The 14,936-nt window shown below is 36.5% G+C and overlaps 3 protein-coding genes across 8 annotated transcripts; 2 read left to right on the top strand and 1 right to left on the bottom strand.

Moving 5' to 3' along the window:
* The first annotated feature begins 2,219 nt into the window (after window positions 1-2,219).
* On the top strand, window positions 2,220-4,266 carry LOC127254690 (uncharacterized). The gene is made up of 5 exons (XM_051279933.1): window positions 2,220-2,817; window positions 2,953-3,046; window positions 3,227-3,300; window positions 3,495-3,551; window positions 3,751-4,266. Exons 1-5 carry the CDS (start codon window positions 2,722-2,724, stop codon window positions 4,036-4,038), a joined length of 609 nt encoding a protein of 202 aa, XP_051135890.1. The 5' UTR covers window positions 2,220-2,721; the 3' UTR covers window positions 4,039-4,266.
* Window positions 4,267-4,398: 132 nt separating this feature from the next.
* On the top strand, window positions 4,399-5,062 carry LOC127254691 (dormancy-associated protein homolog 4-like). Its single transcript, XM_051279934.1, has 2 exons — window positions 4,399-4,718; window positions 4,809-5,062. The coding sequence occupies exons 1-2, from the start codon at window positions 4,493-4,495 to the stop codon at window positions 4,916-4,918; spliced, it is 336 nt and encodes a 111-aa protein (XP_051135891.1). The 5' UTR covers window positions 4,399-4,492; the 3' UTR covers window positions 4,919-5,062.
* A 170-nt stretch (window positions 5,063-5,232) lies between these two features.
* LOC127254686 (uncharacterized) lies at window positions 5,233-12,888 on the bottom strand. 6 transcript variants are annotated; one of them, XM_051279926.1, is made up of 13 exons: window positions 12,784-12,888; window positions 12,456-12,602; window positions 12,296-12,346; window positions 11,818-12,016; window positions 11,548-11,730; window positions 11,365-11,464; window positions 11,255-11,276; window positions 10,633-10,675; window positions 10,030-10,182; window positions 7,523-9,605; window positions 6,018-7,392; window positions 5,767-5,850; window positions 5,233-5,560 (listed from the first exon to the last, which is right to left on the bottom strand). In XM_051279926.1, the coding sequence occupies exons 4-13, from the start codon at window positions 11,883-11,885 to the stop codon at window positions 5,496-5,498; spliced, it is 4,176 nt and encodes a 1,391-aa protein (XP_051135883.1). In that variant the 5' UTR covers window positions 11,886-12,016; window positions 12,296-12,346; window positions 12,456-12,602; window positions 12,784-12,888; the 3' UTR covers window positions 5,233-5,495. The 6 variants fall into 6 exon arrangements, with proteins under 6 accessions (XP_051135883.1, XP_051135885.1, XP_051135881.1 ...); XM_051279928.1 differs by having other exon boundaries at window positions 12,456-12,615; window positions 12,784-12,871; XM_051279924.1 differs by lacking the exon at window positions 12,784-12,888 and having other exon boundaries at window positions 12,456-12,776.
* Window positions 12,889-14,936: the final 2,048 nt, after the last annotated feature.

The raw sequence follows: 14,936 nt of genomic DNA, 5'->3' as shown, positions 1-14,936 counted from the left end.
ATTGTGCTTAGCCTAATTATAAAACTGAATGCCTATGGTATAGGGACAAATGTCCTATTAAATATACTCCCTCCCTCAACTGATATAAATATAGTATATAACCTAACACTAGAATATATCACAATAATTATAATATAGACATATGCCACCAGATATACAAAAATATACTATATATATATATAATTGTCATAATCATAATCATCATCCTAGTTGAATGTGAATTGATCTAGTAGCTAGCTAGGTAGGGTCTACAAATAATAGACAATCATATATATATAATATTTTTTCCATCCTTGCGAACTTCTCCTCAGCAACACCACAAATCAAAGATCAGGGAAGAAGGCCCATTCACAACCACAACCACCAATTTTAAAAATTAAGAATAAATGCTCTCTCGCATGATATTAAGTTTCGCCGGGATTTTATCCCTGCGGAGTATTTGTAGTTGATGATATATATTATATTAATATGGGTGTATATATATTTGTATTTTTTAATAATATTTATAAAGAATGGTTCTATTAAAAAATGTCCTAAACCCTAAACATACTGTTTATATTTATTTAGGGTGTGTTTGTTTGGGGGTTTGGATTTTGGATTGGGATTTGAATAGTAAAAATTTTGAATTTGAATAGTTGTATGATGTGATATAAATAGGATTTGATGTGATGTTTTGAATGTAAAATTGATTTTTAGTATAATATAAAAAATAAAAAATAGGTGTTTGATTTGATGTTTTTGGGGGGAAAAAATTGGATGAATAGTGGAAATCCTTCAAACAAACACACCCTTATTCTACTGGCCTAATTTGTAGAAGGTTCAGGGTTTAGTGCAAAATTGATTTATTGATTTTGATATTATTTTAAAAAATAAATGAATAAATGTCATCTCCCTCCCTTTCTCCTGGTGGGATCGGATTTAGTGATATTTTGAGTTCCAATTATAGAAATAAGGATGCCATCATCATATCCATATATACGTGAACGATAATTTACATGGAAATATTTGACATCAAGAGACATGTATCGACAAATTAATTAATTATATATCAATAGTAGAAATGATGTGGAAAGGAGAAGATAGATAGATAGATAGATAGATAGATGATCCAACAACAATTTCAATTTCAAACTAATGATTATGATTGTGTAGAGTGTAGTAGGAGACATGGGCACCCCCATGTGGCGTCGGGGGGCACGTGATTGCAAGCACTAAGTACCTGAATATCACGTGGGCTTTCTCGGTGGACCACTGAGATGAGCTTGAAGCGGAGGGACCACTACCCTACCCTACCCTACCCTACCCTGCCCAATCAAATCAAAATCAGTCATCCAGTCTTTAGGTGAGATTTTTGTTGATCCCAAATGTTACCTACAGCTCCTCCTCCTCCTGTTGCTGTTGCACGATCTGATTTTGATTTTGATGTTGATTTTGAGACACAAAAACACTCTCTCTCTCTCTCTGGTCTGACGATATTTTATTTTTTTTGGCCAATTAAGTCGCCTTTTCCTTGATTGTAATTTTGTAAATTTTTGTAATAATACTAATATTTTTATTAATAATAACAGGGGCGATGGTGATGGTGATGGTGATGGTGATGGCGACGGCGACGAAGATGGTGATGGCGATGTGATATTCTTTGAAATAAAATAAAATCAAACAAAGATTGAAGAAATTCCAGCAAAAGTAGAGATATATTATATGAAAGCTCCTCTCCTTCTCCTTTCCCAGAACCAGAACCAGATTTAGATTTTTTTTTTAATTTTATTTTATTTTATATATAATCAGACAAGAAAAATTGGATGGTTTGAATAAAGAAACATTTCTCCCATGTTTCAAATCAAAGCTCATTTAATTTAAAATAAGCTCCCCTTTTCATAATTTAATTAAGTAGTGTTACTAGATTCACTGTGTGTGTGCGCGCTTCTCTACTCTTCAGACATAAAATGTTAAGACTATTATTATTGTTTTTGTATGTTGTATGTATTAGCTTTAATATAAATTATTATTATTATTATTATTATTATTATATGATATGATATGATATCCTAGGCTGTCTGTCCCCTGCCCTCAGCCAGTCCTTCCTCCATCACAAATCACAAGGCAGCATCTAATCTCAACACACTCAATACAAACATATATATACAAATGAATCACAATCACAATCACAATATAATATATATACACATGAGAGGTTGGGTTGAAACTTGAAACTTTGATACACACTGAATATTTAAGAGAACCTTCTGGAGACAGACCCCATCACAAATATCCCACCTCAACCTCCAATCCCAACCGTTCATACTCAACCCCCCTCCCTCCCTTTTCTGATTTAATTTCTTTATTGCAATAACAACAACAACAGCAACAAAATATACATATTCTTTTCTCAATTATTTTAAAATCAATTTCCATCCTTTCACTATAAGAAGGCAAGCCCAACGTGTAGCTTAATTTAAACCTGTTTCTGGAGACTTCTGACCAGAGAGTGAGCTGATCTCTATCTCAACCCAACCCCCCCAAAAAAAAAAGGAATGATAAGGTTTCGTCTTGCAGCAATCTTTTAGCATTTATTCATTTCCCAAAGAAAAAGAATTGGCCTTGCGTTTCTTGAGAAGGGTTTGGTGTCACTACAATCACACAGTCAGTTACAAACAAAAAAAGCCGACAAGATTGAATCTTTGAGCTTATACATATATATCTATATATCGAGAGTGAGGAATGGCAGATAGAAGCAATGATTTTTACGCCGTTTTGGGGTTGAAGAAAGATTGCACAGCTGCAGAGCTCAAGAATGCCTACAAGAGGCTTGTAATGGTCAGCACTTCAAAATATAGTTCCTTTTCTCTTTATGTTGTTAAAATTAAATGTTAGTATGTTAGTCTATTGATAGTTGATCATTTATTTTAGAAATGATCTTCTTCTTCTTCTATAAATTTGTTCTGTGTGTAGGAATGGCACCCTGATCGTTTCTCTGCTTCTGGGAATCCAAACTACGTCCAAGAGGCAACCCGGAAATTCCAAGCTATTCAGCAAGCCTATTCTGGTGATCTGCATATATATAGATATATAATTCATGTGTGGTGAATCATACAGTGTTGATGATGATTGAGAATGCAATTTATTACTATTAGATTGAAATGAATGGATGATCAATGATGATGATGATACATATATGTATTTGGGGGGGGAGTTGAAGTTACTAATGGGATTTGGTTGCTCCTAGTGCTTTCGGATGCCAACAAAAGATTTTTGTACGATGTAGGAGTCTACGACAGCAACGACGATGCCGATGAAAATGTAAGGTCCCTTTACAGCCAGCTCTGTGTTTCTTGATTAATTGCCACATTTCATTGATATCTACTAGATTTGGAGCTTGATTTTAATGGTGGAAGATATATAAGTAGTAGACATTTCAAAGGAATGTGGTCCCAACAGAAAATATGGATATTCCCTGTTTTATTTTGTTGAGAAATGTGTATGTATATATGCAGGGGATGGGTGAATTCTTGAATGAGATGGCAACAATGATGAGCCAAGCTAAATCCAATGTGAGTTTCTTTGATGTTCCTCTTCTTGTTTGTCATTTTCTAGAGACATAAAAACACTGTTTCTTGAATGCATAAATAGTAGTATTTCTTTTATGTTTTTTTTTAGGAGGGACCCTTTTATTCTTGTCAATGTAATGTGGTCCTCCACCAGAAATTTAATATATATCCATTCATCAAGAGTGTGGTCTTATGGTTGCAGGAAAACAGAAATGAGACATTTGAAGAATTGCAGGAGCTTTTCGATGAGATGTTCAGGGGCGACGTTGAGGCCTTTGAGTCGTCTATGTGCTCAACGTCGACTTCTTACAACAACGGAGACGACAACAACAACAACAACAAAAGAAACTCCTCGGAGATGACTTTTGCAGGCGATGCCGCCGGATCCCATTTCGAAGGATTCTGTATGGGGACAGGGGAGAGCAGTAGCAGTAGCAGTAGTAGCCGGAGAAAGAATAGTCGAAGAAGCCACTCGCATTCCCGGAGATAATTAAGTGAAAGTGATGATGATGATCAATGGAAATAATTTCGAGATTTTGTTATGTTTGTGATCCTTTTATATCAATTGTTGTGTTCCTTCATTTCCATTGAAGGAAGAGAGGATTTTATGGGATGATCGAACAGAATAGAACAACCTGTGCCTCACAAAAAAGTTCCTATTTTTCAGCTGTCTGATTTTGTGGAAAAATCTATAAAAGCATCCATACGTGAAAAGCCATAGCTTTTCTTCTTCTTCTTCTTCTTCTTTCTTGTATCCTTTTGTGATTCACTCTGTAACAGTCGTATATCTGGTTGGTGGTTCTATCCATTCTTCTCCTCCTCGTACGTACGTAGGTTGTACTGTAGATAGATACAATAAGAGTTCCATCACCTCTTTTCGGTTGTTACAAAATTACTAACTAGTATTCAATCAATCTATCTCCATTAATATTCATCATTCAACCATGGGATTTCTTCACAAGCTTTGGGATGACACACTGGCCGGCCCCGCCCCCGATTCCGGCCTCGGCAGGCTCCGCAAGTACAGCGCCACCGCCAGGCCGCCGCCGCCGTCCTTGGAGATCCCGGAGGCCCCCAATGAGATTCACATCAGCCGAGCCATCACCGTCATCCGCCCCTCTTCCATGGCTTCCCCCACCCCTCCCTCCTCTCCCAGCTCCCCATATTCACGTACGAGTTCAAAAAATTTATGGTTTTGATTCTCATGAAAAAAATCGTTGCCATCAACAACCCCATCTAATTTTGATTGATTGTTGACAGCAACCACTCCTGGAGGGAATTTCAAGAAATTCACGAGGAGAAAACCCAAATGGGAACCAACATCACCATCACCATCTACACCCCATAGTTGGGATTCAGAGAGATCTTAATTCAAGCAGCATCTTTGCATACAGTCAACAATCCCTGGAGAAGAAGACACAGTGTAGTGTCTGTTACATAGTAATTCTTTTCTTCCTCCCTCATATGGGAAGTGAGGTTGAAGTAGTTCTTTTCAACCACTAGACTCCACAGATACATGTATATATATACATCTTGTTAATAGAACCCCCATGCTTTAAGCAAAAATCCCAACAAATTATTGCATAATGTCATCACAATCTGCTAGGTAGGAAGAAATAGCCAACAATTTGACACAGGTACTTCTACCAGTACAAACAAAAACACACCAAAGTGCAAAGGAGAAAGCTTTCAACTGCAAAATCAAATTGAATGTTCCGCCAGTTGAGTAATCGTCTCATGACAATATACAACAAGACTACAAGAAATAACTAAATCTCAATCAATGGCATATATGCATAATATATAATATATCCACCAGCTATATGTGTACAGCATCATACCAATCTCATATTCGCCACCGGGTGGATTATGACACCAGTTTTGTTCCTAGTACAGCATCAGTTGTCTGCACTGATAATGAGCCGGGACACATGCTGTAGGAAACACTTATCTAGGTTTCGATTCGCTTCCCTTGCTTCTAAATGTTGGTAGTGAGAAAAATGATCTTGGCGCTGTAATAAGAGAGCAACATGTAAGTAACCGAAAAACAATATATTGCCAGATACAATTTGTAAGAACAACAAAGCTGTCAAGTCACAAATCAGTAAGAGACTAAAGAAGTATCAACTCAAAAGTTGAAGTCTGCGAGAGGGCTGCGCTCATACACTCAATAAAATACATAATCGATCTATAGAAACATAAAAGGATTTAGGTTCACCTTTAATTGAGCTTCCAGAAAGATGATCCTCTCTTAGTTTAAAATTGGCTGGAGGTGCTGGGATGGAACTCTCTGAAGATTGGACTGTCGGAAGAAAAGGAATTCAACACATCAGCATGCAGGCTAGGAAAACTCAGCCTTTAATCTAAATATAAACCAGGAATTGCAAACCATAAAAGAAATCAAGTTGGAGGGAATTATATTAGATAATGCAACAAATCATCCAAATCTACCAAAGTATCACAAAGAACCTGATTCACCGAAAACCTCATGTTCATTGAAGCTATCATCAGAAGGTTGAGCTTGAGAAAATCCCATTCTTGATTTCCTGAGGTCTTCTGAAGACCGATTTGCAAGATCACGCCCATCTTCCATATCATCATCTCCTTCAGATGTGGTAGCAGAGATCCAGTCTACCAAACTCTCTGAGCCACGATTTTTCCTTCCAAATTTCAGCAACCTTTTAAATCCCCTAGTCATATCCTTGCGGGAATTATTGGTTGAATGGGCCACCAGCATTGGCTTCTGGGCCATTCCCCACTTCTTCCTCATTCGAGCAGCATCAGTATCCATCTGATTCAGAGAATGTGAATTCCATGAAGCAGGACTTGCCACTGGAGAATCAGCAGAGGCATCGACATCAAACATCTCATGGGGATATGAAAAGGTATGCTGGCTATGAGAATTCCACGACATTGGACTTTCCGTTGTCCAATCTTGTACATCAACAGGAAGATAGCTTGACGATATTTCACTAGATAACTGAGAACCCAAGACCTGGCCTACTCGGGAAAATGTGAGAGTGCCATCACCATTTTCAGATCCAGAATTCAAAAACTTATCTGACTCCAGCCTGGGTGTTGGATCCTCCTCTTCTAAAATTGGATTTTCCTCGGGGCTTGGGATCTTGAATTCCTCCTCTACTTCTTCTTTAACTATATGCCCAGGTTCATCTTGTTCAGATGTCACATCATCATTCTCATCCACAGTATTTGCAAGTTTAGATCCCATAGAGGCCCTCTGCCTCTGAATACTTGCTTGAGAAACAAAGCCCGCACGACTACCTTTTTTCAGAAAAGGCCTGGGCCCACCACTTTTTGGAACCTCTTCGTCAAGTTTTATCGGTGTCAAGTCAACAACATCAGGATCCAGAGAAGACATTTCCCTGAACTCTCTTGGATTTGCAGAGCTTTTTCTTGTAGCATGCAATCGGCGTGATTTGTCATCCTTAACATTAGGAGTATCTTCATTGGTGCTTTTGCTACGCGCATAGTTTCTTACCTGCGATCGAGTTCCTTTGCTGCCTCCAGAGTAAGGTTTAGTATTTTCTTTTCTTAAGTCAGAAAAGTTTGGAACAGATTGTGCAAGTGGATTTTCAGGTTGCATTCTTCGCTTACCAGAATAGGTGGAAACTTTGTTAGCAGACCTTGGAGCAGGTTCTGCTGAGGCACGAGGAGTGGATGATGACACATTTCTGTTGTTGGGTAAATGCTTCTTCACCTGAGAGCTTCTAGAAACACCCTCCCCAGAAGAGATGTCATCAAGAGCCCTATCTTGACGATGATCCTTCTCTAACAAATCTAATGCATCTGCATCATCTTCACTGTCTTCAAAATCCAAACTTGGCTGTCAACAAGGAAACCTTTATGGTGTTGGTTAAAAATTCATATAAAATCAACTCTAATAAAACATAAGAAGAAAGCATATTATATCTTCTATGTAACATTTAGATATTGCCATAACCTAAGAAATCTACCTGCTCCCTTTTCACACTTGACCTACTATTATATGATCTCAGTCTCTCAGCACGCCGGGATGCGCTTGATGCAGAATTCTGCCTGTCTGTAGAAAGAGAAAATTTTGCCTTCATCTCAGATCTACTCCTCTCTAGGCTATCCTGCATAGACTTCAATCTGGCTTCTTTATCTGCTCTGTTGGAACTCCAATCTTCTCTAAGCTTTGCATCTCTTTTCTGAATATATCTGTCATATAATTTCCCCCGGGAACTGTCAGATACAGAAAGGTCGGAGAACTTCTTATTCAAAGTATCACCATAATTCTGGCCGTCAGTTGTTTTATTGAGAGAGGAAGAATGAGACTTGGCCTTGTTCTTTGAACTCCCAGCGGGTTCAATCGAATTATAAGATAATAAAGGAGAGACATCTGCCGCTGGTTTGGAGTGTAGAACACTACTGGGCTGCTCATATTGTGTGTCTTCAGATTTACCTTTATAGGTAGCATTTGATTGATCACTAGGGACTCGCAGTTTATGCTCAGCAAAGAGCTTTTCAAGTTCATTTGCTTTCATCTTTAACTCATCATTAAGTTCTTGATTTCCCTTTGACTGCCTTACTCTTTGAAACTTCTCTGGTGGTGGTGTTGAAAAAGAATCAAAACTTTCAACAGCCTCAGTTGTAGCTTTACCTAAATATGGCGCCCTGCTGTTCTTTCCACTTATATGGCTTTCATCTTGCTGGACTTTGCCCTTTTTGCTCTGGTCAGTTACCAAACCTCGTCTAATGGATTTTATCTTCTGAGGTCCAGAACCCTCTACTTCTGAAATAGAACCACTTGATACCTTTTCTGAGGCAGGAGACTCCTTTTTTTCAATTGCTTCAGTTTCTCCGGATTTTATGTCTTGTTGAGCAGAGGAAAAATCAGATTCAGCCCCTTTATAACGAGCAACAAAAGCATCCCGAATTCTTGAACCAGGAATATCTTCAGACACCCCTGACCCTCGCCTTGTCTTCAGAGTGCTCTTCAAATTTCTTGGCACAGAAGATACATCCAATGCTTCAGAATATTCTCTTTGACTCGAAGAATAAACCTGGCCACCACCTGGGGTTTCAACAGGCTTAATTTGTGGCACTGGAGAATCTTGTTCCTTGATTCCAGAAATTTGTGACTGGGCCCCCTTACGAGATCCAGAACTTTGAGAACCCTTCAGCTTCCCCTGATCCCCAAACACAAAAGCACTCTCCGTCTTACCACTAAGCAAATTCTTGAACTTCTCTTCAGAGTTCTCTAGGTTGTCAGCAGTGCTAGTCAAAGGTGTTAACTGGGGCTTCCCAAGTATTTTACCTTTCAAACCATCACTTTCACCAAGTGCCAAATTAGAGTTCAACTTACCAGATTCGAAATATAGGTCAGGCTTGTTAGAACCCTCTCTGAAATTGATATCATGAATAGGCTTAATCCCTGGCTTGATAACAGGGGAATTCTTCGCAGTGTCATCATTTGCATTAAGAACCTTGTTCTCCTGGGATATGGATGCAGAGGATGGGGTGCACAAGGTGCTTTCACCATCCTTCTTTTCAGCACTCAAGTCAATGCTCATATCACTTGCTCCACTCCACCGCCTCAAGACTGACTTGTCTGCAGCTGCTGCTGTGGAGACATCTGATGACATCCTCCGCAACTCAACAGATTTTACCACAACAGACTTCGAACCAGAACTCTCTTTCTGCTTGTTCTCAAACAAGTTTATCCTGTCCTGAACACTGAGTCTCCTGGCTGGCTGACTTGCTTGAATTGTGTCCGTTTGCTCAGGTGTAGAGGCCTCAAGTTTCTCTCCAGAAGCACCATTCGACTTGCTCTCATTGTCCCTCTCAACACTGGATTCTCTGCTGAAAGTACAATTTGAGAAGGTAACAGGCGGAGGATTGGGCTGCTGACATGTGGTGGGTTCTTGGCGAGGTGGGGGTGAAGATGGGTCATTGTCAATGGACATGTCAGACTCGCATGATGACCTGACTGTCCGATCCCCAGGTCCTGGTTTCCACTGACTGATGATATTGGGTCGCCTCTCACATACTGATATGAACTGGCTGCATGCTTCACTGCAAATGTGTCAAAACTATCAGCATACAAATATCTGACCAATATTTATCTGTTCATGTTTATTTAAACTGAAGCAAAGGAGCAGTAAAAAACTTCAAGACAGTGAGGAAACAGTAAACGTATCAGCAGCACTTGTACTTTGCATTTAGTTTCTCGCAGTCTGGCTTAGTGATGTTAAAGATTTTGACATTATCAAAAAGCAAATTGGGATGCATCCTCAATGGAAGAATGATGTATGGGAAGCAGAATCCTGGTCAGTCAAATATTTCACAAGTGACACCTAATCAAAATCTTCTATGCCCGGTTATTTCAAAAGTTAAGGGGGGGGGGGGTGGTGGGAATGAAGTTTTGTGGTGACAACAATCACACATATTATGGTGATAAGGTTGTTACATGAGTAAAATCAGGTTGCAAAATTCTTACTTCAATCGGTGCGCGCCAAATCTATCAGCAAAAGTTTGAAGTTCTGAAACAGTGTCAACATTGAAACCAGCAGCAGCAGCACGAGTACAGGCTGTAGATAGGTCCTGCTGCACTGCCATCAGCCGTACATCAATAGCTCTCAAAAGCTCCATCCTGTATTTTAAGAAATAATTAAGTGCCACAGAGTCGAACAGAAATGGGCCATTTTCAATTGAAGCTAGCACAAATGGATGCCAGCTTTATCCTATTAACAAGGAAGAAAATTGCCTCAGTTTATATCAGGGAAAACAAGTAAAATATCTTGCATTATACAACCATTATTTACAACTTATATGGACTTTTGGCCATCTACATTCTGCATCGATTATGTTCCAAATATACCTGCAGAGGGAGTTTTATGCACCAACAATTTTACAGAAAAGCACTCATCTCATCAATAAATCTCTATACATATTAATTCATTCTTTGTTTGCATTTTGAAAATATCAAAGCTCAAAACCAGCCAATGATTCATGGCGAACCAAATGTAGCACATGCTAATATATAAACCAACATCAGCAATCATGAAAGTTTCAAATATAAATTAAAATAAGATATATATACTTTGTGGCATCATCCGTAGCTGTAGCCCCAGATCCACCTCCACCTGCAACAATTAATACATCAAATAAGCTTACTGGTGTAGAGAATCCATCAAGAAGCATCACTGTTATTAAGTAAAATCTTCACCAAGATCTCAATAGCCATTAAGGGATTAGCGGCAAACAAGCGAGAAATCATTTGAAGTTACAGAACTTGATAAAAAGACTCAGTTCATGGCTTGTAAATGATCTTTATCATATGAAGTGAGCAAAAATTTGGGTTAATCCCCTGTTATCATGCAAAATTGAGCATATGATCAAACAATACTGACACACCCAATTATAATCACAGTGTTTAATCTCATCTTATCTATTCATTTAATGTTACAGAAAGAACTTCCACAATTACAGTCACCCTGCATTAAAGCATAACTTAAGCTATTGAGTTTACCCATCCGTATAGGAGAACGACCAGCAATATAAGATTGGTTTCGGGTACAATGTCAATTCTAATAACAAGAAAGTGTAAAGATGGAATGAAGTTATGCATTTTCTGGTAGAGCATGTTTTTCTGTGATAGTTATCACATGCAACCAAACTAGATAGAAAGTGACAATAGTTTCAAAGAAGTAATCGAAACCCACCAGAATGTTGATCTCCTCCTCCCTGAAATAATAGGTGAAGACATTTAGTCTTTTGTTCAATTGCAGAACAGCCACTCGAAAAGTATCATCATAACCCATTAAAATAATACCAGGGAATAAATTCTGCGGGCTGCTTCCAACTGAGACATCTCAGCATCAGAAGAATTCACCAGTTCCAACACTTCAGGGGTGCTTACAAATCGGACAAATCTATCAACAAAATTTTACACATATTAGAAAATGGAACTAGTAAGAATGGCCAAATTCCCTGAGAGGTCATCATGAGTCACTACCTCTCAAGTGTTCCCTTGGTGAACCACACCTCGGCATTTTTTCTCCGTCCAGCTTCAAGCTTAACTGATTGTGCAGCAGAGGCAACTTGCTCCTCCACAACCTTTAAATGTGCAACAAATGGTTTAACGAATCCAGAAGCAAGTTTCTCTGTGCTACCACCGCTAGAAACAAACAGTTCGCATCTGGTGCAAAGAAGCTTTTAGTAAATAATAAGTTAACCTGGGAACTCTAACAAAAAGTGCATTACGCAAAATGAAGTAAATATTGACCGTGTGCGCTTTGGTGAAAGCTGAAAAACAGCATAATCAAGAGGCACATCAGACTTCATCTTTTCCATATTCAGCAAGGGCACTATTTCTTTGTTCTTTTTATGTATACAGTCCCAACGCCCATGGCCTCAATAACTATCAGAATGCAACCATTCTTTGCATCAAACACACAATGGATTATCGGTAGGAACCTGTATTGCTGATCAAGAAGTTAGATATTAAACATATCCGAATTACAATCTGCATCATGATTATTCTTACATTCTAATTTAAATCCGCACGAAACCAGATATGCACATCAAAAGCAGGCATTTATTCAAATTAAAGTAAAACCAATAACACGATTAACCCATACTTAAAACGGAAAATTAAAATGCACTTGGTGTAAACCAAATATAAAACACAACAAGATCAATCAGAAAATAAACACAGGGTGGGTATTCATCTAGATCTGACAGTATACAATCAAAATTCATACAATTTGCCTCATCCTCGTTCCAGCATCATCACATCCCAGAATCAGCTCAATCTAAAGCAATGTCTAAGTATCAGAACAGGTTCCCCAAGAACTAGTTTAAAAGGCCGAAAAACTCAAGTGAATTCACATTTCTACAAAGATCGAGCAAGATTAAACTGACCTCAACAATGCCAATGCGGAGATCTTAAATTCTTGAACCCGATCGTATGATTCAAGCCCAATTCACCACCGAATCTCCAAGTACAAGTAACTTATAGCCGCAAGGGTTTGCGGCCTCTCCCCAAAATTTAGAGGAAAAAGGAAAACCCTACAAAAATAGACTGGTTCTCACTTCTCAGTATACTCATAACCCATTTCTTCAGTAAAAATGTAGCTAGCGTAAATACGCCTATTGTGCTTCTCTTCGTAAAATACAAGATTGTACGTATAGAGAGAGAAAGTGGGAGAGTAGAGGAGTCGGGGAGACGAAGAATGATATGGGCTTTTACCTGTTTTCTTCGATTCTGATTTCAAACAAAATTTGAAGGAACGCTGTGATGTTTGCTGTGCATCCTATTTAACCTTTTTTTTTTTTTTTTCACTTTTGTTGTTCGCTGTAACGTTTGAAATCACTCAACTTTGGTGGATTAAAAGACAAAAACTTAATAGTAAGAGGCAGAACTCATCCATGGTGGAAGCAATGATTCTTGTCCACTCCCAGGTTCTCAACTCCTGCTATGATCAATTGTACACGCTACGGTGTGGATCATTTCAGGTGTTCTGCTCCCAGGAGTAGCAATATAATTCTTTTCGTAGAACTGCAGGTTGATGTAGTATGAAATTACTGATATGTCCCTGAGTCGTCTCCTCTTACGCTAACGAATTACGACCTCTAATTACAATTAATTATTAAAAGATTACTAATTATATAAGATTAAATGGTAGTTATTAGGTGTTGTTTTAAAGCACGTGGTGATTATAGTCCACCTTTTTAGTTATTTTCCCTTTTTATTAGCCAAATTATTTTCTAACAAAAAGGAAATTTGAGTTTTTGATGATTTTTCAAATAGTACTATAAATGGAAGAAATACAAAGATATACATATAGTATTTTTATTTTTGATTATTTATTATGATCTATGTAAATATAGTGGGCATGGACCAAATAGGAATGATATTTTCTTTTCCTTTTTCTTTCTTTTCTTTTTGCTTAGTTAAGCCATTTTTATTTGAAATTTTAAATTTAAAAATAACTAAAATAGATGTATTAATTTCACTTGCCATACTGATTCTTGTTGAATACTACTCTCTCCGTCCCATATATTTTGGATGTCTTATATATCAGTAAAAATAATTATTATTTAGTAAAAGTAATTATAGATTGAGATTAAAATAAATAAATAGTTTGATTAAGATTAAAAAATTATAAAATTTAAAATTTAAAATGCGATTAAAGTGGATAATCATATTTCCAAAATATTAAAAAATAAATTACGTGGGCGGACGAAAATTAAAAAAAAAAAAAGGGACAAAAATTATGTAAGACGCAGAGAATAATATAAATGGTAATAGATTTATTGAACAATGTAAGTATATACTCGTCTTAATCATTACTTTAGTACATAGTACAATAATTGGTGTATGGTTCATTTTATACTAACCAAATCGTGTAAGGTAAATATGTTATATGTGTAAATTAAAAGAGATTTTTTTGTTTTGTAAGAATTTTTATTTGTATGGTTTCATTTGGTTTATTATTATTATAACAAGTTCTATAGCTTTATGTATATGTGTATTATTTTATTTGTTTATCAAGATTGAAATATTGGACCACTTAAATCAATTTCTTGGATCCCTATAACAATTATTCAAGGACTATTTTGATTAATAACAAAATTGAAAGAGACAGCCATATCATCATCACAAAAAGGGGAAAAAAAAGGAAAGTCATATTATTATTATTATTATTATTATTATTATATGCATATATATATATATAATTGGATGAAATTCAAATTTACATAATTGTAGTAGAAAAGTAGATGGCTTCGAAGTTTCTTTGATAGATTTGAAAAAAAAAAAAAAGAAATTTAAATTTGATATTAAAATAATATATGATACGATATTTTGTAAAATAAAAAATAATTTTTTTCGAAAAACGTATAATACAAATAATAAAAATTTGAAAGGTTTGGACTTTGGAGTTACAAAAATCTGGCAACACAATTATAAGTGTACAAAATTTTGTGTGCGCTTATTTTGTACTTCAGATGTATTTTTTTAGTGAAATTGTTTAAAACGATTTTATTTTATTTTTTAATATAAGATATATATAGAAAATTGCTTAAGTAATAATGCTTGAATTTTAATTTTTTTTTTAAAAATATAATTTTTAGAACTGTTGGAAGAACACATCTTCCTTTCTCCTTTATAGGACTATACCATGTAATTTTGTATTTCAACACTAAAGTTTAGGTGTGTAGTATTATAATATAATTTCAAAATAAAATGATGTAATAAGAGACAAAATTATATATTTATTTTTTATTTGAGTGATAAATATAATGTAAATAGTTAATTATTTTCTATTTTAAAAATATTTTATTATATGTGTGTCAATCTAAAGAAAATATTGCAAAATACTCTCTGTATTATTTAATAAT

This window comes from Andrographis paniculata, unplaced genomic scaffold (genome assembly GCF_009805555.1).
Source record: "Andrographis paniculata isolate CXL003 unplaced genomic scaffold, ASM980555v1 Contig52END, whole genome shotgun sequence".
NCBI classification, from domain to species: Eukaryota; Viridiplantae; Streptophyta; class Magnoliopsida; order Lamiales; family Acanthaceae; genus Andrographis; species Andrographis paniculata.
This window is presented reverse-complemented; position numbering and strand designations above follow the sequence as displayed.